Source organism: Ananas comosus, linkage group 17 (genome assembly GCF_001540865.1).
Source record: "Ananas comosus cultivar F153 linkage group 17, ASM154086v1, whole genome shotgun sequence".
Taxonomy (NCBI): domain Eukaryota; kingdom Viridiplantae; phylum Streptophyta; class Magnoliopsida; order Poales; family Bromeliaceae; genus Ananas; species Ananas comosus.
The window spans coordinates 3,823,822-3,846,489 of NC_033637.1; the positions used below are offsets into that span (position 1 = coordinate 3,823,822).

Genomic DNA, 22,668 nt, shown 5'->3' on the forward strand with positions numbered 1-22,668 from the left:
AATGCATTTAATTTTTTTAATAATTGACTAATTAATTTTTAAGTTATTAAATTAACAAATATTTAAATAATAATCTATTTATAATTTATTATTATTTATCTAATTAAATAGTTAGCCATATATTCAATTATTTACTAATATTTATATTATTTAAATAATTAGTATTTTAATTTATATAATTAATATATTAACTAAAAAAATAAATGATTAAATAATTAATTCTATTAACATGTTGACTTATTTTTTATAGTTATTTACTAATTAATGTCATCTTTGTCATCTCATATCGTAATTTTAATTAATTTATAATGTAATTTTGATTAATTTATTTATTAACTTATTAAAATATTATTTACTAATACTTAGGTGCTTAATATTTAGATAAATTAGTTTTATTTTCAATCATAATTACTCTTATCCCTACTATTCCAACCCAATCAACCAAACGTAATTTTTCTTATTCCTCTAAATATCTCGATGCTCGTCCAAACACAAAATTGAACTAATTCCTGCCTATCACAAAAGTTACACCTATCCCAAAAATAAACAAAAATTGGTTGTTCTCGAACCAAACGGTACCTAAAAGTCTAAAATTTAAAAAATAATTAATTAATTCTGAATTTGTCATAATCCACTAAAAATATAGAACTAAAGACAGAGAAATTTTTTTTGGTTTAATCCATTCAATCTACTAAAAATTTATCAAACAATCGCTCCTGTCTCGACCAACCTCGAATTAAGCAACAAGAGAATGCAAAATATAGGATAAAAATTAATTCATTCTGAATCCTTCCCCGGCCCTAAATTTGTCTTATTTGCATCCCAAGATAGTCAAAAAGGAAAAAGAAAAAAAGAAAAAAGAAAAAGAAGAAGTAAATCTAGATCGCTGATGGGCCAATATTTTTCTAAATAGCTATTCACTAAATAATAATTTTACAAAAATGCTAATTTTACACTGTAAAAATAGAACTTGTATCTTACATCCCAAATTCTAAATAAACTAATATATGTTAGGTAAAAGAGTGTATAATATATATTACCTTTTAGAATATAGATATAGTAGTGCACCTAATTTTAATGTGGCTAGTGCTGGTCCTTTTCTCTGAAAAACAGGGTTATATTGCAGTGGAAGTTAGTGGCAGGTTGAAGGTTCCTTGGAGCTTCTGATTTCATCTTTGTGTCAACATCATGAAAGCACCCTATGTGTGACCACTATTCCTCACCAATAATTATCTTGATTTGTTGGAAAAGTTCAAAATGACATTTCAACTTAGAAGAATTTAACGATTTAGAGGCGAGAGTTCTGATACAAATATCATAATTTTTTTTACTTTTCGTTCTGATTGGTTGGGCGGTATTCAAGTGAATCGATATTACAATATTTTGCATTGATTCGGTCCAATCATGCGGGCTTAAACAAGTATATATATTCAAGTCGAACCAGATCGGCGCCCGTCAGACCTAACTCGGCCTGAAATCAAGCCCGATTCGGATTCGTCGACCTCGAAATTCACTCAGACCAAATAAAAAGCTATTATAATGCATAAATTAAACAGGCATGGTTTAGCATATTTTTATTTTGTCACAGTACAATTTAAAAAGTTGTACTTTATTATACTGTAACTTTAGTTCTGTATCATTACAGATTATATCATTAAATAGCATGGTAAAACAATATATATTTTACAAATATAAGTTGGTAATGTAAAAAATTCTGAATAATAAAATATCAAATTGTACAGAACTAAAATTTGCAAAACATAATATATAATTATTATTCTATTTAACTATAAATTTTTAAAGTGAAATCAAAATATATTAAAGAATAATAAAATATAAAATTTTAAATCTCAAAGGAATGAAATGAAAAGGAACAGTTGTCTATATACCCCTCAACACAAACCCACTTTTATATCTATTCCTCAAAAACATCTGCCCTTATATATACTCTTTTAAAAATTCAAATTCTTTCAAATAAATCTTCAAAAAAGGATATATAAGAAAAAAAAATTTCAGGAATATTCTTGAAATAAAGAATAAATGGAAAGTTTTCAAAACTTTACAAAGGTACAGAAACAATTTTCTTTATAAATAAAAATAGAATAATGCTAAGTCGACAACCCAAAAAGAGTTAGAATCACACCAACCCTCCATCCTAGAATTGAGCCAATTTTTTTTTAAAATTTTAATATTATAAAAAATAAAAATCAATCAATCAAAGGACTAGTGTGTGAAATTTGACCTTTCAAATGACTAATACAATTCAAAATGGATTATAATCTTTGCATTGCTCATAAAAATTTGCAAAACCACCCTATTGATTATTCCTCACACCTAGGTTGTCTATTTATTTGTTAACATAAATTCATCATTCTTTTATTCATCTCAGATAATTCAGAAATTCAAGTCGTATATAACTCAATGGGTTGCAGTAGTATCTATATCTATATATATGATTGGTAGAAAAACCATTCGGTAAACACATAACACATAAATATACATATGCCCTCAATATTGACAATAATTTATCTTCTAATAGTGAATATGTATAAAGAAAAAATGTGAAACTTTTTACAAGTTGAAAATTCTTTAAGGCATGTTTGGTTCGTGCATCTTGGATCCAGAACGAAAAACGATTTGATCAAATCCGACTAATTTTGTTTGATTTTCAGGAATCTGTTTGGGAACTCCCATTCTGGATCGGAATGGATATGGTCTAGTAACTTGCAAATTGTTTTCGGTGTCCAAATCCGGATCGAAGTTCATATCCAAGCCCACACTCATCTCTTCCTTCGGCCCAGCCTATGTGGCTTTCTACATCCCATCCATCAATTCTTTCTCTGTACCGTTCTCTCCTTTTTTTCTTAACATTGGAAAAAAAAACTAATATATTATTTTTTTTATAATTTTATTCAAAAAAAATTATGCATTTTTTTTGCAATTTCTTGCATAAAAATTTTTAAAATAAATTCACATTTTTTTTGCCATAGCTCTAATTTGAGAATAGTATTAATTTTTTTTTTTTTATAAATTTTAGATAGTTTTATAGAATTATATTTGAAAGTAATAAAATTAATACCATGTTATTCTATTATTTTTTAGTTTGTATGAATCAAACGGTGGAACGAGAATAACCATTCCCATTTTTAATCCAAAAATAAACCAAACGTCTTGAAAAAATGGGCCAATCCAATTGTCATTGCAATTCCATTATTTATTTTAATTTCACTCTTGAACCAGCCAAGCCCTTAATTTCAGATTTAAAAGTTTGAGTACCAAAAGAAGACTTGTCTAAAAGCTCATGGACTTGAGATGCAATTAGTTTACTCAAAAATATATTATATGTTGTATCCGTCCACAGCCGCTTAATTTCCACATCGCCTACTTTTGTCTCTTTCTCGGCCGACAATAAAAAATTACAAAATAGACGATAAGATCAGATCCGGCAAACAGACAAGTTGAGTAATTCGTGGGCAGGTCATTATACTTGTGGATTACTTAGACATAGATAAAATTTATCCGTAAAATTTTAAATAACCAACATCTTTACTCATACCCACCCGCGGGTGGGTGGATATGCGGGTTACCCGTAATTTTTTTCTTCTCTTATATTTTTAAATGCAAAACACACACACACATAAGTTTTCAAAGCATAACATAATTTATTATTTAAAATATTATAACATATAATAAAAATATTTAAAGTCTTAAAGTAAAAATATTTCATAATATAAAAGACATTCGATAAGAAATTAAAGTTAGGATTTTTAGAATAAATAGGATAAATATAAATATATATTTTTTAATTAAAAAAATATATTTTATAATTAAAAAAATATATGTGCGGATGTCCGTGAGTACCTGCAGGTTATCCAAAATGCACATAACTTAATGGGTACCCACCTATTTTATCCGTAATTTTTTGAGTTGGAAAAGTTAGCATTTATATCTGCAAATTTGCGGGTAACTAGCGGACATCCGCAGGTATGAATCAAGATTGACATTCGAGGTAAGATAGAACAATCTTATTTTGGAAAATTGTCTGTAAATTTTTTGTTCCACACAACTATGCAACTTCCTTTTTTTCATCACTCTAAAATTTGATTTTTCTCCTCCTCACAAGCGTACTGTCATATATATGCATGTGTGCCCAGAAATTCCTACTTGTGCATGCGCGTCACCACATCTCCACCAACACCTCCTCATCAGCATCGATCATGCCTCTTCTACCTTATCTGCTGCTGATCCTTCTCCTGCTCTCCGTTCCCTTTTTCCTTTCCCTTTTCGGCAAAAAAAATCCACCCCTCCCCGGGCCAAAGAAGCTGCCCATAATTGGAAACCTCCACCAGCTCGGCGCGCACCCCCACGACTCCCTCCGCCGCCTCGCCGCCGCGCACGGCCCCGTCATCTTCCTCCGCCTCGGCTCCGTGCCGGCCGTCGTCGTGTCCTCCGCGGAAGCGCTGCGCGAGATCTTCACACGCGGCCACGACCTCGCCCTCTCCGGCCGGCCCGCGCTGCACGCCGCCGGCCGGCTCTCCTACGGCGGCGTGAACGTCAGCTTCGCGCCCTACGGCGAGTACTGGCGCCAGGCCAGGAGGGTTTGCGTCCTGGAGCTGCTCAGCCTGAGGCGGGTGCAGTCGTTCATGCACGTGCGAGAACAGGAGGTTGCACTGCTGCTGCAAACAATAATTTCTTCCGCTTCCTTGGTTCCTGTAAATCTGAGCGAGCTGCTGCACGCTCTGACGAACAAGATCATGGTGCGCGTCGCGTTCGGTGAGAAGTTCGCGACCGGAGATTACAGCAGGAGCGGGGGACGGTTCGGCGGGGTCTTCGAGCGGACGCAGAATAACCTTGGAGCGTTGTTCGTCGCCGACTATTTTCCGCGGTTGGGTTGGGTTGACGCGTTGAGGGGATTGAGAGGGAGGTTAGAGAAAAATTTTCAGGAGTTGGATGAGTTCTATGAGGAGGTTATAGAAGAGCACTTGGGTGGACACTGGCCGGACCCCGAACATGAGGATTTGGTTCATGTGTTGCTGCGTCTCAACAAGGATTCAGCTCCTGGGAGCGCTTTTAGTAGTAGGGATCACATCAAGGGTATTCTAACGGTATGCGTTTGCGCTCTTTCTCTCTCTCAACATGCATGTACTTTGCAGTTCTAGCTGTGCGTAGAATTTTCACTTGTCACGGATTAATGTCTCAGTGATGACGAAAAATTCTTGTGCGGCACTTATCCGTCACCTGCATGAACGAGCCAGCCAAATAGTTTTGGAGACACAATTTGCAAGTCGTTAGTGACAGAGTATTGACAAAACGGCATAGGATGAGTTCTATAAGTAGGTATAAATGAAAAAAATCTACACAAACTATACAACGGGAAATTATTGCCTCTAGAGAAATGCACACAACCTTAGCCACAAAAGCCCAACCCAACTTGAGTCTGAACCAATCCAATCCAATCCAATCCAATCCAATTTGTAATTAGTTAAGAAATAGGAGTCGACATTGATTCTACTTTTGAACATGATTTTTCTTTTTCAGGATATGTTTATTGCCGGAACTGACACTTCTTCAGCAACATTATCGTGGACAATGACACAACTCATGAAAAATCCATCAAAGATGAAAAAGTTACAACAAGAATTGCGAGAGATTATCGGTAATAAGGGTAAGGTTGAAGAAGCTGACCTGCACCGTCTGACCTATTTAAAGTTAGTTATCAAAGAGGTCCTGCGACTGCACCCTCCAGCTCCGCTACTGGTTCCCCGTGAAACCATCGAGAAATGCACGATCAAAGGTTACGAAGTTCCTTTGAACACGAGGGTGTTGATCAACGCGAAAGCCATTGGTTTGGATCCAAACTCATGGGAAAACCCTAATGAGTTTCGCCCCGAGAGGTTTATCGACAACGATGTTGACTTTAGGGGGCAAGATTTTAGCCTTGTGCCTTTTGGTGTTGGGAGGAGGAGTTGCCCTGGAATAAGTTTTGCACTAGTTGTAGTTGAACTTGCTTTGGCTAATCTCTTGTATTGTTTTGATTGGGAGTTCCCTTTTGGTGTGAAAAAAGAGGATTTGGATTTAGAGGAAGCAGTGGGGCTTACTATTCATAGGAAAAATCCTCTTTATTTAGTAGCTAAACCAATTTATGTTACATAAATTGGATTGTAAGTGTGAAAAGAAAATTTGCGAGAGATAAAAATGAATTATTGTATACATGCATGTATGCATGCATATATGGTTTCTTTGATCTTTGATTGCGGTACGAAGGATGTAATCTTAATAGAATAAAAAGATGCAAAAGCAAAGCTAGTACCCCTGTTCTTGAACAGCTAAAGCAATTGCCAATCTATGTGGCTACTTTGTTTTCAGAAAATTGAATAAAAGAAATTATTTAATGATTGCTTGTCCCTAGTGCACAATATTACCTAAATTATCCATTGCGTCACGCACTTCAATCGATCCTGATCGTCAATTAAATTTCATTTTTAAAAGTAATAAACAGCTATTTCACATAGAATTTATGTCAAGCTAATTTTTGTGAAACCTATGCGGGGGAAGTGGTCCATTAATACACCATAATTAAGCAATTAAGCATTAAAATTAAACTCTTAATTAGTAAAGGATATAGTTGGATTTTATATAAAGTAATCTATTGAACAGGTTACCGATTTGAATTAGTTAATATGACAATATTGAAAAAAAATTAGTAGTATATACCAAATTTATTAGCATCCTATAATATTAAGTATCTTATTTAGCTTTGTTACTTACCAAATTAGATAATACCCAATTTGTTAAGTATCCAACTCGAAAAAATATTGAATTTAAATTTAAGTTCTGAAGTTGGTATTGTAATGTAAAATTTTAATTTCAAAATTTATATTAAACTTTTAAATTTTTAGTCTACATTATACTTTTAATCTGAAAGCCAAATTTAAATTTTTGATTTAAATTAAAATTTTGAATTTGAACTGGAAGTTTTATTTTAAATTTATGTTTTATATTTAAAAGTTGAATTTGATTTATAATTAAGTTTTTTATGTGCTTTGCATTTAAATTTATAGTTTAGTTGTAATTTGAATTCCAACTACAAATAGTATTCTTAGTTAGGTAAAACCGATTTTGTAGACCAAAATAATTTTCTACGACCAAAATACCCTTTAAATAGGTACATGGTGGATGGTACTTATGTCTGAATAGTAGGTTGCCTTTATAATCATATTACATCTCAACCATCTATTTAAAATAAAAATGGTCAAGATTATATGGTGTATTGAAGTATTACTCTAATTTTAGGTGACGGGGATATGCAGCTCCATGCATGCAATTGCACTATAAATTTAAAATAAAAGCATATGTACAAGAGAGTAACTGGTAGATGCTAATTCGTGTTGGTCACTAAATATGTTTAAAATTAAGTACATTTATAAATTTGATGCAAAATCGGTTTTTTTCTATGTTTAAGATTAGACCAAGCTTCTCATGTGAGGGACAATCCTGTAATTTTGAGTGTCTTCATGTAAGTCACCTAATTTGTTATAAATGACTTCCAACTAAAACTTTCCAAATTTGCTAGACCATCATTTAAGTCCAAAGCAAGAGTAATGGAATATGTAATTACAACTCTTTTTTTTTAGTGTTAAAGATCTAATTATTACTTGCTAAATATAAGTCTAATTAAATTTTAAGGTTTGACTGAATAGAGACTAAATTGATCGATATTCAAATCAAATCGCTGGTATTCTAATGGGTAAGACACCCGAGTCACAAATGGGGGGTCAGGGCTCACAGTTTGAATCATAGAATGGAAAAAAAAAAAAAAAAGGGAAAAAAAAATCCTTGTGACAAAATACACTTCACCAAAGCAACACATTTATTAAGTTCTTACTCTGTTCCACTAAAATGCATGCCCTTTTCGACAATCCACACACCATTTCAATTTTTTATTTTTTTTGAAAAAAAGGTAACATGATGCTCGTTTTACTTATTTCTTTTAGAACTAAGCTTTGCTCGAAATGTAAAGTACTTAGGTTTCGAACTTTAGATCTTAGATACCAATCAACAAAAGTTTTACCACTTGCGCTAGGGACAGACAGTCCATCTCAGTATTGTACACAAACTATTTCAGACAATGTGAGGTTTGGCCACAGCTTCCAGATCATCTCTCCTATGCATTGTGATTCCAAACACTTCATCCAAGTCCAGATCCTCCGGCCTAACGCCGGGAGGAAGCTCCCAGTCAAAGCTGTGCAGCAGCTGAGCCAACGCAACCTCGATGCTCGCGGCACTGAACGCGATCGCCGGGCACCCCCTCCGCCCCGCCCCGAACGGTATCAGCTCGAAATCTTGCCCCTTGTAATCGACCGAACTCCTGACGAACCTCTCAGGATCGAATCTCTCTGGGTCCCCCCATGCCTCGGGGTCCCTCCCGATGGCCCACGCGTTGACGAACACCCGCGTCTTCGCGGGCACGTCGTAGCCGTCGATTTTCACCTTTTGCATGGATTCGCGGGGGACCAGCAGCGGAGCTGGAGGGTGCAACCGCAAGGTTTCCTTGATCACGGCTTTTAGGTAGTGCATTCGCGTGATGTGGGCCTCCGATACGAGTCTTTGATCGCCGACGATGCTGCGAACTTCGTGCCGGGCTTTCGTCATGGCTTTCGGGTTCAGCAGCAGCTCCGTCATTCCCCAGTCTAATGCTATGAAGGTTGTATCTGTTCCTGCAGCAAACATATCCTGCGAGAGAAGCGAAATGGAATAAAATCTCTGCGTGTAAATGCCGGCAAATATTTCTCAATCCGAATTTCAAAATAGTGTTCGCGATATCTGGTAGTGATGTAAGGGCGCGTATTAATAGAAATGTTTAATTTTTTAAATCGCACTTTAAAATGAAATCGAATCAACTGCTTTATTAGCTATCAACATTTAATAATTAAGAAAAGACAAAATTTCTTTAGCTAAAAGAATTCAGAACAATTAAATCTAACCAAATCACTAATAAGATTTAACCAAAAAAAATTATTAATCAAAAAAATAATTAAAGCACATATGTCAATCAAAATTTAAAAAAAGGGTCGAGATTTCAAAATGGCCTATGATTTAAGAGTTCTTTGAACATTTTGAACTAAACATGAATGTTATAATTTATAAAGTAAATAGTGCGAAAATATGAAAAAAAAAAAAAAAAAACTTAAAGGGCACGTTTGTTTGGTGATTAAAATGAGAATAAAAAATAGAACGATAAATCATGCAAAAATATTTAATTTTTTATTGAAATAAAAAATAGAGTGAACAATTATGACATCTAGAATTTTGAGACAGATGAGAGCAATGAAGAGATAGGAGAAAAAGGTATTTATAAGAAAGGTTTTGAGTAATTTACTTTGAAATAGATAAATTCGAAATTTAAAATCAGACTATCAGAGTGAACTATAAGTATATTGAATCATTTTCGTTCTAGAATAAAAAAAAATCAAAATCCGATATTTTATAAAGTAAATTATAATTATCGTAACCCGTGAATCGTGTTCCGATTTCAGAATATAAAAGAGGTGAACAAAATAACTCATTAGTGTAACGGTGTAAGTGAACACTGGTAATTACCAGAATAACTGCTTTGACGTTGTCTCTAGTGAGTGGCATCTCAAGCCCCTCACTCCCCTGCAGCTCCAGCAACACATCCACCAAATCCTTCTCCTCCTCCTCCTCCTCCTCCTCCTCTTCCTCTGCTCCTTTCCTCTTCCTCTGCAGGTGCTCCTCAATGACCTCGTCGAAGAGGCAGTCGAAGCGTCGGAACGTGGTCTCCAGCCTCGCCTTCGCCCCCGTTGCCCTTCCGGCCAACTCCTCCAGCATCGCCGACCCCGGGTAGAAGTCCCCCAGGCTGAACCCCCCCAGCAGCTCCTGGTAGTCCGCCAGCATCCCCTCGAACCCGTGCCGTTTGTACTCCCCGCCCTCCAGGAAGTCCCGCCCGAACGTTGCCCGGCACACCACCCCGTTAGCGTACCGCGCCAGCACCTTGCTCAGGTTCACGGTGGCGCCGTCAGCCGCCGCCACGCGTGACACCATGCGCGCCGCCTGCCAGTCGAGCATAAACATTAAAATTAAACACAGAGGAGGCTGCTATCATCCTAAACGCGCGTCTCTTTATCCAAGTGCCGAAAATCTAATATTATTCAGAACTTTATATTATTAATAATATAATAATATAGTAATCAAATTTTATATATATATATGGGTCAAATGCATACAGCTCCCTGCAAACATAGCCAATTGCGAAAATATCCCTGCAAAACGGAAACTCCATAAGTTGTCCCTGCAAAAGTCCTAAGTTATGCAGATATGTCCCTCCGGTTAACATCCGTTAGTGATCCGTTTATTTTTTAACAGTGGATTCGTGAAATGACCATTTTACCCTCACAAATATATCCCTCCAAAAGTTTTCCTCTTCCCCTTCTCTTTCTCTTCCTCTTCGGACTGTCGAAGCAGATGACGGCGGCGGCGGTGGCGGCGCGGGGTCTAGTTCGCCGGCGACGAAGAAGAGGGAAGAATGCCAGGGCACCGGAGCTCTACCTAGAGCTCGTCGCCCTCAACGCCGTCTCCTCCCTCGTCGGCCTCCTCGGCGCCGACATCGCCGTCGACGTCGTCTCCCTCCTCACCGACCTCACCGACGCCGACGTCCTCGGCGACCACGACGACCCCGCGCACGCCCTCGTCGCCGCCCTCGTCGACAACAACGCCCTCGAGCTTCTCGTCCAGAAACTCGCCCGCCTTTCCGAGGCCGACCGCGACGAGGTTCTTCTCCCTCGCCGGTGATGAAGAAGAGGGAAGAGGAAGAGGAAGAAGGAAGAAGGAAGAAGAAGGGAAAAGAGGAAGAGGGAAGAGGAAAAGGAAGAGGGTTCGCCACCGTCGTCGCCGTCGCCGCCGCATCTCCTCGCCGGCGACGAAGAAGAAGGAAGAGGAAGAGGAGGAAGAGGAAGAAGGGTAAATACGTCAATTCACACTATAATTAACCATGGTTAAGTATTTTAACCGTGGTTAACAAAAATTTTCTAACAGATCTGGACGGCAGGGACATATCTGCATAACTTAGGACTTTTGCAGGGACAACTTATGGAGTTTTCAATTTGCAGGGATATATTCGCAATTCACTATATTTGTAGGGACGTGTATGCAAATAACCCTATATATATATAGAGTCCGGCTACTATGCTATTAATAGCACGAAGCACTTGGTGCTACCAAGTTTTCCGCCGTTAGATCTACCCTTTGGATCATTTTCACCCGTTAGATCATACTATTCAACCAACCACCCACTCAACCCTAGGGGGCCCACATCATTCTAACCACACATCTCTTAATCCAATGGCTAAAAACTTGGTAGCACCAACGACTTGGTGCTATTAATAGCCTAGTAGCCTAGTTCTATATATATATATATATATATATATAGAGTTGGACCGGGCTACTATTAGTAGCAAAATTCTATTATTGCTATCAATTTTTTAGCCTTTGGATTAACTCTTTTCATTATTTCCAACCATTGGATTAAATACTATAACCCAATGGGGACCACTCAACTCTAGGAAAACCACTCAACTCTAACTAACTAATTTCATCTTGACCCTATAATTTTTCATCCAATGATTAAAAATTTAATAGCAAAATGAACGTTTTATTATTATTATTATTATTATTATTATTATATATATTGCGTGGGGTAAAAGAGAATGATATATGTAGGAATTGAACTTATGATACCTATATAGAGTACACTCTGGATGATGTTGCTTGTGAGATCGATAAGCTAGGAATCAATTCAGAAATAGTCTTAGTATGTTTCAACGCACCTCGGCCGCCCGCGCGGGGGCGAAGGACTCGACCCGCCGGGCGCTGAGGAGCTCAAGGATGCAGAGCTTGCGGACGTGCCGCCAGTAGGCGCCGTAGGGCGCGAAGGCGATGTCGGTGCAGCCGTAGAAGAGGTGCCGCGCCGCGTACGTCTGCGGGCGGCTGCAGAGGGCGAGGTCGTGCGTGCGGAGCACCTCACGGGCGGCGCGTGCCGAAGAGATTACGACGGTGGGGACGGCGCCGAGGGTGAGCCGGAGGACGGGGCCGTAGGCGAGCGCCAGGCGGCGGAGGGAGAGGTGCGGCCGGCGGCCCAGCTGGTGGAGGTTGCCGATCACCGGCAGCGGCGTAGGGCCCGGCGGGAGGTTCAGGCCGTATCGGTTTGACTTGTACCGCCGCACTCGATCGACAAAAATTAAAACTACTAATATAGTTGGCAGAAAAAAAAATAAAAATGACATGATTAACAGTATTGTGAATCAAAGAGCATTTTAGTTCATAAAAGGATATGCATAAAGAGTTGTTGCGGTGGTGTTTTCAGTTGCTTTCCACTACTCTGTCATTTTAAGGTTGGATTGTTGTGATTTTGTGTGGCGGATTGTGTGGAAGTGAAGGAGAGGAGGATAAAAGATAGGGTAAACCTTAAATATCATTTTTGTAATTTCGTACTTTCTCACTTTAGTATTCCGTGATTTAAAATATTTTGTGAATTTATTTTTATCTTTTCGTTAATTTTTTCGCTAATATTTCGTTAAATTATATATAAAAAACTTCAGATACCCATCTTGGTTTATCAAATATTCATTTTAATACTTTTTAGTTTTAACTTTATTATTAAATTTAATAAAAAAAATTAGAAAAATCGGTAATAAAAAAATAAAAATAAGATTATAGGATACTAAATTAATACACTTTAAATTATAGGATACTAAAATGAGAAATTGTGAAACTATAGGGACGGTATTTAAAATTTTTCCAAAAAGATATTTAGGGAAAACTTCAAATACTCCCCTTGTGGTTTCACTCTTTCTTACTTTAGTACCCTGTGGTTTAAAGTGTATCAAGTTAGTACATATGGTTTTGCACTTTTTTACTTTAATACCCTATATTTTTTTTTTGAGAAAAAGGTAGCACGCTACCTGCTTCATTCATTAGGTGGGATGAACTAAACTTACAAGTTTGAGGCAGCTAGGGCCTCCTAAAAAAAACCGACAAGAAAAACTAAAACCAAAAACCAAACCCAAAAACCAGTAGTAAACACCCCTACACACACCGTCAAGCCGATGTAGACAGGGGCAAAGAGCTAAGAAAAAAGGAAAAAAAGACAAAGGAAGGACCAAGCAGGACGGAGCGAGCAGGACGGCCGAGAGAAGACTCAAGGAACATCTAACCAATCTTTCGTCCATGCAACAACGCGTTCAAGAGCCCTAGAAGCATTGGGAGGTATCTCACGAAAGATAGTGTTATTGCGCTCGGTCCAGGCAACCCACCAGCTTGCCACTAAACGGGTTAAGCATTTAGATCTTAACACGGTAGTGGGGATGCTCGATGTCTCATACCATAAACACCGAACATCCCCGGAGTGCGGTTCACCTACAACAGGGCCTCCCACACTAAATAAGAGGAATTTGACGAAGACACAATCACGAAAAAGATGGTCGCAGCTTTCTGAAAACACTGCACAGAAAATACAATGCTGATCCACAAGGCACCCTCGGCGAATCAACCTGTCGGCAGTAAGTAATCTTTTGCGCAGTAGGATCCAACTGAAAATTTTGACTTTGAGCGGAATCTTTAATCTCCAAAGGTGATCAAACGTAGTGTCCCTCTGGCCTGCGTCGGTGATGAAATCATATACAGATTTAACCGTAAGAATCTGGTTAGAAGTCCAACGCTACTTCCAGTTATCCGGTGTATTACTTGGTCTATAGTGAGTGAGGAGGTTCTTGACGTCCCGAAGTTGTTGATAAAGTGTATCAAGTTAGTACCCTGTGGTTTCGCATTTTTTCATTTTAGTATCATGTGGTTTCGCACTTTCTCACTTTAGTATTCTGTGGTTTAAAAACCATATGATACTAATTTGATACAAAAATAAAACCACAGAATACTAACTTGATACACTTTAAACCACAGGGTATTAAAGTGATAAAGTGCGAAACCACAGAGTACTAACTTGATACACTTTAAACTATAGGGTACTAAATTAAAACGTCTGAAACTATAGGGGGTTTTTTGAAGTTTTCCCAGATATTTATGTTGGGCGTTAGAGAGAGAAAATAAGCATTTTTGGTGAAGAGATTCGAATTTATCCCTATCCAACGCTACATGCGTCACAGTACAAGAAAGTCAACAAAGCAACATCTGACAAAAGGGTACAAAATAAAAATAAAAAATTTATAAAATTTATCTCAACTTTTTTTTTTTTCGACTATTTAATCTTTAAATAATATAATTTTACTATATGATCTTCTAATTTATTTAATTTAAGTCAGTTAATGACTCTTTAAATTTAAATTTGAATGGATCGTTTATATTTATAGATTTAATTAGTATATTTATACAATTCGTATAACTATAAATGCATTGAGGCAATCAATTTAAATTTTATATCCAAGAGCCATTAAATAAGTTAAATTAAAAAATTTGAAAGATTGGATAATAATTTAGAAATTTAAAAAATTAGACAGTCGAACCAGAATAGTCTATAAGATAAGACCATTTGTTTCAGATGAGTAAGTCATCAAACGTCAACTATTACTCCACGCTTTATCTGCGGCCCTCTATGTAGCAGTGCCACTAATAAAACTGTATTTGAAATTAATTATTTTTTTGAAAAAAAAATATGTTAAATTTTTCAAAAAATATTATAATGAAGTGGATAAATCTTTAAAAGCCAGTTTGATTGATTCCAAATGCAGATGATGTGATTTTACAGTCATATTTTTACTATTTTTCCCTTGCAGTTACAGGGGCTAGCAGGCACATCCACTACTGGCAGCAAATGCTTTGTCCACAACCCACACCAATCCCATTCCCCACAACCATTATATTATCCGAGGGCATTTTTAAATGGCAATCATAGTGGTTGTCAGAATGTCTGATTGAAAATAAAAATATAGTATTCATATTATATATTGTGTCATTGCCATATTAAATAGATTTGTATCTTTGTCACAATTTTGAATTTCTCTCTTATAGTAACTTATGCCTGTGTATGATTGTGTTTCAATCACTGGAAAAAGTAAAGGATTTGGTAGTTGGTATCTGAGATTTTAAATTCGAATTCTAATTGATTCATATTTTCAGCTAAGTTTATTTCTAAATAAAATAGACAAAACACATAGTGTGCTATCTATCTCTAATAAAAAAAAAAAAAAAGATTGTGTTTCAACCGTATAGTTCTGTGGTATCCAAAATTTGCCACCCCTATAAGTGAAATGCACAGTAACTTGGATGGAGGTCAACTTTACTTCTTAAATTTTGAGATAATTTCATCCATACCTCTATGAAAGATTGTAATTTCATGAATAACTCTCTAAACTAAAAAATATCATCAATAAGATAATACCCCTCTTTTAAAATTAAAAATATTTATAGATATCCTTTAGGTTAACTTACTGTCAAAAAGTCATCCAATATTTTATAAATACCAATTTTACCCCTAGCACGAATTTAATCGTGTAATAATTTTAATTCAAAATTCGATATTCGATATTCGATATTCGAAATTTTAAAATTTAAAATTTAAAATTTAAATTTAAAGTATGAAATTTAAAAATCTAAATTTAAATTTAAAATTTTGAAATTTAAAATTTAAAATTTAAAATTTAAATTTAGATTTTTAAATTTTAAAATTTAAAACCTAGGTTTAAATTTTTTAATTTAAAATTTAATACTTAGGTTAAATTTTGAAAATTTTAATTTGAAATTTTAAATTTAAAATATAAAATTTTAAAATTTAAAATTTAGAAATCTAAATTTAAATTTTAAGTTTAAAATTTCAAAATTTCAAATTTAAATTTAGATTTTTAAATTTTATTTTTTAAATTTAAATTTCGAATATCGAATATCAAAATTTGAAATTAAAATTATTAGACGGTTAAATTCGTGCTAGGGATAAAATTGGTATTTATAAAATATTGGATGACATTTTTTAAGAGGGTATTAATGATATTTTTTAGTTTAGAGATTTATTCATGAAATTACTGTCTTTTAGAAGGGTATTGATGAAATTATCCTTTAAATTTTAGACTAAATTACAGAAAATTTTCCTATAAATACCCGCTTTTTATTTTTTCTCCCTAACTTTCAAAGATCTATATTTTAATTCCTCAACATTTCAAATATTACATTTAGCCCCCTCCATCGAGGTTCAATCACTATTCCATCTATTTTTTATAATTTATACCGAAAATGCCATTCAAAATAAAAAAAAAATAAATTAAAAAAATATTTTTTTATAGAAAAAGTAAGAATAATTTGATTATTTTGTCCCCTCCATTAATGTCGTGCCTTTCTAAAAACATTTCTAAAATTCTAAAGAGACAAAATATAAATTTTTAAAAGTCAAGAAAAAACCAAGTGAAAAAACAAATATTTATGAGAGGATTTTCTATAATTTAGCCTAAATTTTAATTTTGTTATAATTTCTAGTCCGAATTGTAAAATTATTACAATCAACTCCCACAATACAATTTAGGTGATTAACTATAGGCACATTATTAATATTTTAATTATTGACGCGTCATCGATCACAATATTATTATATCGCTTTTACGCTAGCAATATACCAATATCAACAACACTAAATTAGATTATAGAACCCAATTGCAACAATAGTAATATATCAATATCAACTACACTAAATTAGGTTATAGAACTAAATTGCAACAATTCTACAAGTTTTGAGTTAGAAATTATAACAAATTTAAATTGCGGTATCAAAATATCCCCACCTCATAGTTTGAGAACCAAATGTGCAATTTACCTAAACAAAAAACCTACTTCCTAATATATGAATTTCTAAATTATTTTCTTATATTGTGATAAATCAATCCTCAAGTGAAACCTACTGTTTTAATAGGTCATAAATATTAAAATAATAACAAGAGCAGCTTAAAATTACCTCCTACTTTGCAGACTAAAAATTATTTCAGCTACAAGTCCACAACTGTGATGTTCAGCATAACTTTTCTGCCGAATCTGTAAAAACAACAGCCTCGACGAATGAGACATGATTTCACCAGAAATTTGGACCAATCTGCGACCCGTAAGTATACATGTAAACTAGCAATTCAGAAATGCGAGTTGATCATATGGTCGATTATTTCCTCTAAGTTTTCATTTATACACATCGACACAATCAGCACCTGTCGACAGAGCTATATTACGACAGTTAGTACTACCACTGTACTGCGTTTTGGAATATAAGTATAAACATGTAAAGAAGCCTATTGAAGTCTTCAAGTTTTAAGCGTTGGCTTCACTCCGAAATATCTATTCCTTGTGTTTGTGGAGATTAGCAGGGAAGAAACCTTATACAGTTAGTCCGATCTTCGTATTGCACAGTATCGGCATGAGTCATCATCAGCATTTTCCACTATAGCTACTTTCAATGCAATGGTGGAATGAGAAGAGGTTGTTCAAGAACTGCTCCGGCTCCTGCCCTTCTTTGATGATCTGACAAAATCATACAAAACAAAATCATCAAATCAAGCTACCAAATGAGCATTTGAACTTTTCATATTTATTAGAATGATGCGTACATAGAAACTTATGTTAACTTTTGCTCAGCGAGTCTAAACGCATATGGCTTGGGAACGTCAATCACATTGAAATATAATATATGCAGCTACAAGCATTAAAAAGATCTTGCAAGTGTACATAAATTTGAGGTTCATAATTATATAATTGGAGAAAAACTTGGATATCCTGAAATGCAAGCTAATTTCCTAAATAGCTGTTCTACTTGTTTAAATATTAGCCATTGCAAAGAATGCAGTTGCTCCATAGAAGTAAATAGCAACTTCGATATATTGAAGGAGCTTTTGTCAAGTTGCCTTTAAGACGAGAATTAGGACACGATCCAGAGAATCAGTAATTCAAGTCTGGAGTAATTATTCGATTTTGAACTATAAAAATCCGGTGCACATCGACAAAGATATCTGATATATATATATATATATATATATATATATATATATATTCATTTTAGTTTGGAGCTACCTAAAGACTTGGTGTATTCATGCATCATAAATAGCGAAAACAATGATGCGTGCAATCCTCTATAGAAATTCCAAACAAAAGTCTAATCTTGAAGCAGAGTGAACTGTTTCCACTAACCATGTGTTCATGGTGGTAGAATAGGAAGAGCAGACAAGTCAGACAATATGACAGAGTGGTTTTGTCCCTGACAACATGCTAAAAACATTAAATGCTATACGAACTCAAATGGTTAAACTCTGAAGCAAACAACTGCAGGACATCGTTCATTAAATCTAAAACTAGAAACTTTCTCTGAATGTAAGAAGAAATCTGTGAAAACATCTGACTAGTGCATACTCGTCAGTATTCTACCCTTGTGTATGTGATGCATACTATAGTGGATTACTTGTTGTAGCACACCCTCTTTTGAATAGCGACATCGCACATGCATCAACACGTCATGTTCGCTGGCATGTACGACAATTGACACAGTCATCACTGGCACAAACCCATTGATATGTGAAAATGCACAGACATGCAGAGCGACATTACAGAAAAGGTTGGAATGGTTGACACATTCCTTCCGTGCTGAATAGCATGACAAACCTTGCATTCCACATCATACTATTAATGCTATCATGTGAAACAAATGCTTAAAATTATCATTATGGAAGAAATTGAAGGCTAGAGATGAAGTTGGGGGCAAGTCTGTTCAAGTTAGATTAGAAAGTGGACTTCCCTAATAAAATTATAGTTTAAAGAAGATCCAGATTAAGTCATACATTTTGGCATGCCCACACCAACATATCACTAGCCTCTAAAGCTGTCTAACTGAAAAAAATTCATGACCTCCAAATGAAGCAAATGACAGTATGTCATCCAACCATTTTGTGCTAATGTTGGAGCACATTAGATGCAGAGGTCTCAATGGAAAAAGCAAGAAAGAAGAAATGTTTTTTCACGTCTAATGTCAATTCATGACGGACTGATTTAACAAATAATTGTGTTATTTCTGCATATAGCCAGTAAATTTCCTGCAATAATGCTGCAAAATCATTAGAACAATTTAATAGATGCCCTTTTCAGCCTAACTGATCAGCTGTCGAACATTAATCTTAACGAACTTTTCCTTCTAGTAATTAAATTCTACCTTTTGTCCACTAAATTGTGTGAGTTAATTCTCACAAATGCATAAAGAGAAGATAAGAATTACTTAAATCTACAAGCTGCAAATGTTCATTCCAAACACATGAATGATCCATTTGTTTATGTACGAAGCACAGTTTTTCAACCTCATCCCCAGAAACTCCTTTACCGCAGATATTTGTTTAGCCCAGTCATTATTAAGACGTTCTTTTCCATAACCACGTTTTGCCCAACCATTTGTTGTCGGCAAAAACATCTATAATAGATCATCTTTTCCCTCAATTGTCCAGCGAAAATTAAATAGGGGCAAATACATACGAAATGTCAACTTGAACAAATAGAGAGCGCCGGTAGATAGCATACAGAAGTTTGGTAGACACACATTTCAAATAGAAAGTTAGATTAGCACATCACCAGTCATATAGTTTTGTGAAACCTTCGTGTTCAAACTTTGGCCTCCCACTTTGCTTAATTCTATGCACAAGGTCAAGAAATCTAATTTTTAATTTCCTGTCCTGTACTCATCTTAAATCAGTAAAACAGAACGTCACGTCACCATCGAGTAGACTTGTCAAACATACTGACCGGCTGCTATAATCTTATTTGACGAGCATTTAATATAATGCATTTCTCACATAATCAGAGGTTGGAAGTCAAGTCCAACATCGTAATAGCAGCAATTATGACCATGAGATCTAGGCTAAATTCCGCAGAAGTTGGAAAATCAACAACACTTCTTTTCCAGAACAGAAACTTTTGCTCACATTAAATTATTAAATTAATAGTTTTAAGATGGATGACCAATTTCTATATGATTAAGCGAAGTTGCAGATATATGGACATCTATTATTAGCAAAAAATAATTCGCAGACACAATAATTGATATGTAAAAGATTTCAAATAAAAGATTGATTCAGGTATGCCATTCATCAACACGAACAACTTATTGCGTACCTCCACGGGAGTATCAGGGGGGATCCCAATCAGATCGAGAACATCGATGCCAATCTTGCTCGAACACACATCTCTAACTTTTTCTACATCCCCTTCGCTCAATTCACTTCCACTTCCTAACCATATGTACAAAATCTTCGACGTCGGCTTTCGCACACCTTTCCTGGAATTCGGAGCCACCATTAAGAATACCGATCTTGAATCGAGCACCCCCGGATGGATTTCCTCCATTTTGTCCATTTCGGGCCACCGGAAAAGGATGGGATGAATCAGTTGACTACTCCCTTCTTCTTCTTCTGTGTCTTCTTCGATCGCATCCAAATTCAACTGGTTCGAAGGGTTTAACGAAAGCTGATGATCGATACACATAGAGTCACCTTCTTCCTCTTCATCTACTTCCACGTCCGGGATGAATGCAGGAGATAAGCACCAATCGTGTAGAAATTCTTGTGGCGACGGCTGTTCCTTCTCCGCATCTGGCGGTGCTAACAAAACCAACGAAGGGGTAATGCCTCCTCTGCGTTCGGCGAGGGATTGAGCCCTTGTTTTAGTATCTGCAGCATCAGATGGAAAGGTCGAAGCTTTCTCATTCTCCGTTCTTGTACGGAAAGAGGGCAACTTGGGACCCAGCTGGATTGTGGAGTGGCCAGGTGTGGAAGGAGAATTATACCAATCGGAAGAAGAGGACGAGGCCGGAGAGAAGGTGGAAGCCGAGTCGGCCGACGACGAGGACGGGGTGGTGCTCTCCGCCGCTTCCTCATTCGGGGACTTGAGCGCGTGATGGAAGATCTCGAAGTCGAGGTCGTAGAGCTCCACCCTCCGCTTCCCGGCCTTGGAGGGGTCGGGAACCGAGGGCTCGGCGGTGATGGCGCTCCAGAAATCGGGGGGCTCGGCGCCCTCCCGGACGGTGACGACGGGGCCCGCCACCCGCTCGTAGCGCACCACCTGGGCCGCAGCCCTAGCGGCGGCCGCGGCCATGGCGGGCTNCGAGCCACACGTAGACCGCGGCGGGGACGTGGACGAGGAACGCGCCGCGGGAGTCGAGGAGCTCCGCGGCGGAGGCGCCGGAGGAGGAGGAGGAGGGGAGCGCGGTTTTGGGGACGAGGTGGAGCGGGGCGCAGGGCGAGTGCGGCGCGAGGCGGAGGACGCGGCGCGCGGAGCCGGGGGAGTTGGCGGCGGCGGCGGCGGCGGCGCCGGGGCGGGGCTGGCGCCGCAGCAGCTGCGCGGCGAAGCCGAGGTTGGGGTCGGCGGCGGCGCGCGCGGCCTTGACGCGGCGGAGCGCGGCGTCGAAGGGGATCGCGTGGCGCCACATGAGGTAGGCGACGACGATGGCCGCGGAGCGCGACGCGCCGCGGACGCAGTGGACGAGAGCGCGCCCCCCTCCCCCTCCCCCACCGCCGCCGCGGGCGTCCTCGAGGAAGTCGAAGGCGTCGTAGAGGACGGAGGAGAGGTCCTCGGCGGGGGAGTCGTGGAGCCACAGCGTCTTGTACACCAAGTCCCCCTCCCCGCGGAAGTAGTCCGGGCACGCGGCGCCGACGCAGTTCAGCACGTGCGTGATCCCGTGCCGCCGCAGCGCGTTCCTGTCCCGCGCCGCCGCGTCGCTCCCCAGGTACACGTGGTCGGCCACGCGGGACAGGTCCGCCGCGTCGGTGTGCGCCAGCCCCGACGCCGACGCGGATGGGGTTGGCCCGGAGTCGTCCGACGCCTGCCGGGGCCATCCCGACAAGGGCGGCCGGACCGGGAGGGCCAGCCGGCCCGGCCTCTTCGGCGGCCGGGCCGGGTTCGGTTGCGGCGCCGGCGCGGTCGGCGAGGACCGGGCGGTCCAGGAGGCCGAGCGCCAGAAGGATTTCCTCGGGGTGAGATTATCACCCGAGGTGGACGCGTCGGCGCCGTCGCTCATACTGTAGATATTGTAGTTCGTGTGCTTATTCCGGCGAGGGAGAGTTATTCCGAGTATCTCATCATTCCTCCTATTCCGGGCTAAGTTAAGCGTTTGGGAAAGAGGCGGGGAGAGTGGGGTTTTTAAGTGGGAAAATGAGCGAACTAAGGCGACGACCGAGTAAACGCTCGCAATAAAAGAGCTTCAAAAGGAAGGATGATGACGCATTATTACGCGCACCCGGTGCACGGTGCACCACACCCCTCATTTCATTTCATTTAAAATAATTTTTTCAAAATTTAAAGTTTTACTCTTCCCCGGTCTGGCTGCTCTACTCCTGTAGCTTAATTCATCTATCTAATGAATGAAGCGGATATCATGCTACCTTTTTCTCAAAAAAAAAAAATTTAAAGTTTTAATTTGGTAAATTTTGATTTTGAATCTTAACGCAGCATGTTTCTCAATAGGCACACTCGTCTGTGCAGATAATTTTTATACCATTGGCATTTCTATCGCTTATTAAAAACATCACTATATATATCTGCATAGTTATTAATTTTATTCTAACAGTTGAGTATTAAGTCAGACGTTAAATATCCAAAAACTAAAATACTGTTTAATTTATAAAAAAAAAAGTATATTCAGGT

General features: G+C 37.9%; 4 protein-coding genes across 4 annotated transcripts; 2 read left to right on the forward strand and 2 right to left on the reverse strand.

Annotated features, from left to right (window-relative positions):
* On the forward strand, positions 4,140–6,294 carry LOC109723513 (cytochrome P450 71A9-like). Its single transcript, XM_020251903.1, has 2 exons — positions 4,140–5,105; positions 5,539–6,294. The coding sequence occupies exons 1-2, from the start codon at positions 4,143–4,145 to the stop codon at positions 6,151–6,153; spliced, it is 1,578 nt and encodes a 525-aa protein (XP_020107492.1). The 5' UTR covers positions 4,140–4,142; the 3' UTR covers positions 6,154–6,294.
* Positions 7,932–12,427, reverse strand: LOC109723514 (cytochrome P450 71A1-like). Its single transcript, XM_020251904.1, has 3 exons — positions 11,844–12,427; positions 9,601–10,071; positions 7,932–8,733 (listed from the first exon to the last, which is right to left on the reverse strand). Exons 1-3 carry the CDS (start codon positions 12,297–12,299, stop codon positions 8,122–8,124), a joined length of 1,539 nt encoding a protein of 512 aa, XP_020107493.1. The 5' UTR covers positions 12,300–12,427; the 3' UTR covers positions 7,932–8,121.
* Positions 17,076–21,121, reverse strand: LOC109722653 (protein-tyrosine-phosphatase MKP1-like). The gene is made up of 2 exons (XM_020250757.1): positions 20,143–21,121; positions 17,076–17,517 (listed from the first exon to the last, which is right to left on the reverse strand). The coding sequence occupies exons 1-2, from the start codon at positions 21,118–21,120 to the stop codon at positions 17,425–17,427; spliced, it is 1,071 nt and encodes a 356-aa protein (XP_020106346.1). The 5' UTR covers position 21,121; the 3' UTR covers positions 17,076–17,424.
* On the forward strand, positions 21,119–22,049 carry LOC109723359 (spidroin-1-like). The gene is made up of 2 exons (XM_020251696.1): positions 21,119–21,592; positions 21,660–22,049. Exons 1-2 carry the CDS (start codon positions 21,119–21,121, stop codon positions 22,047–22,049), a joined length of 864 nt encoding a protein of 287 aa, XP_020107285.1.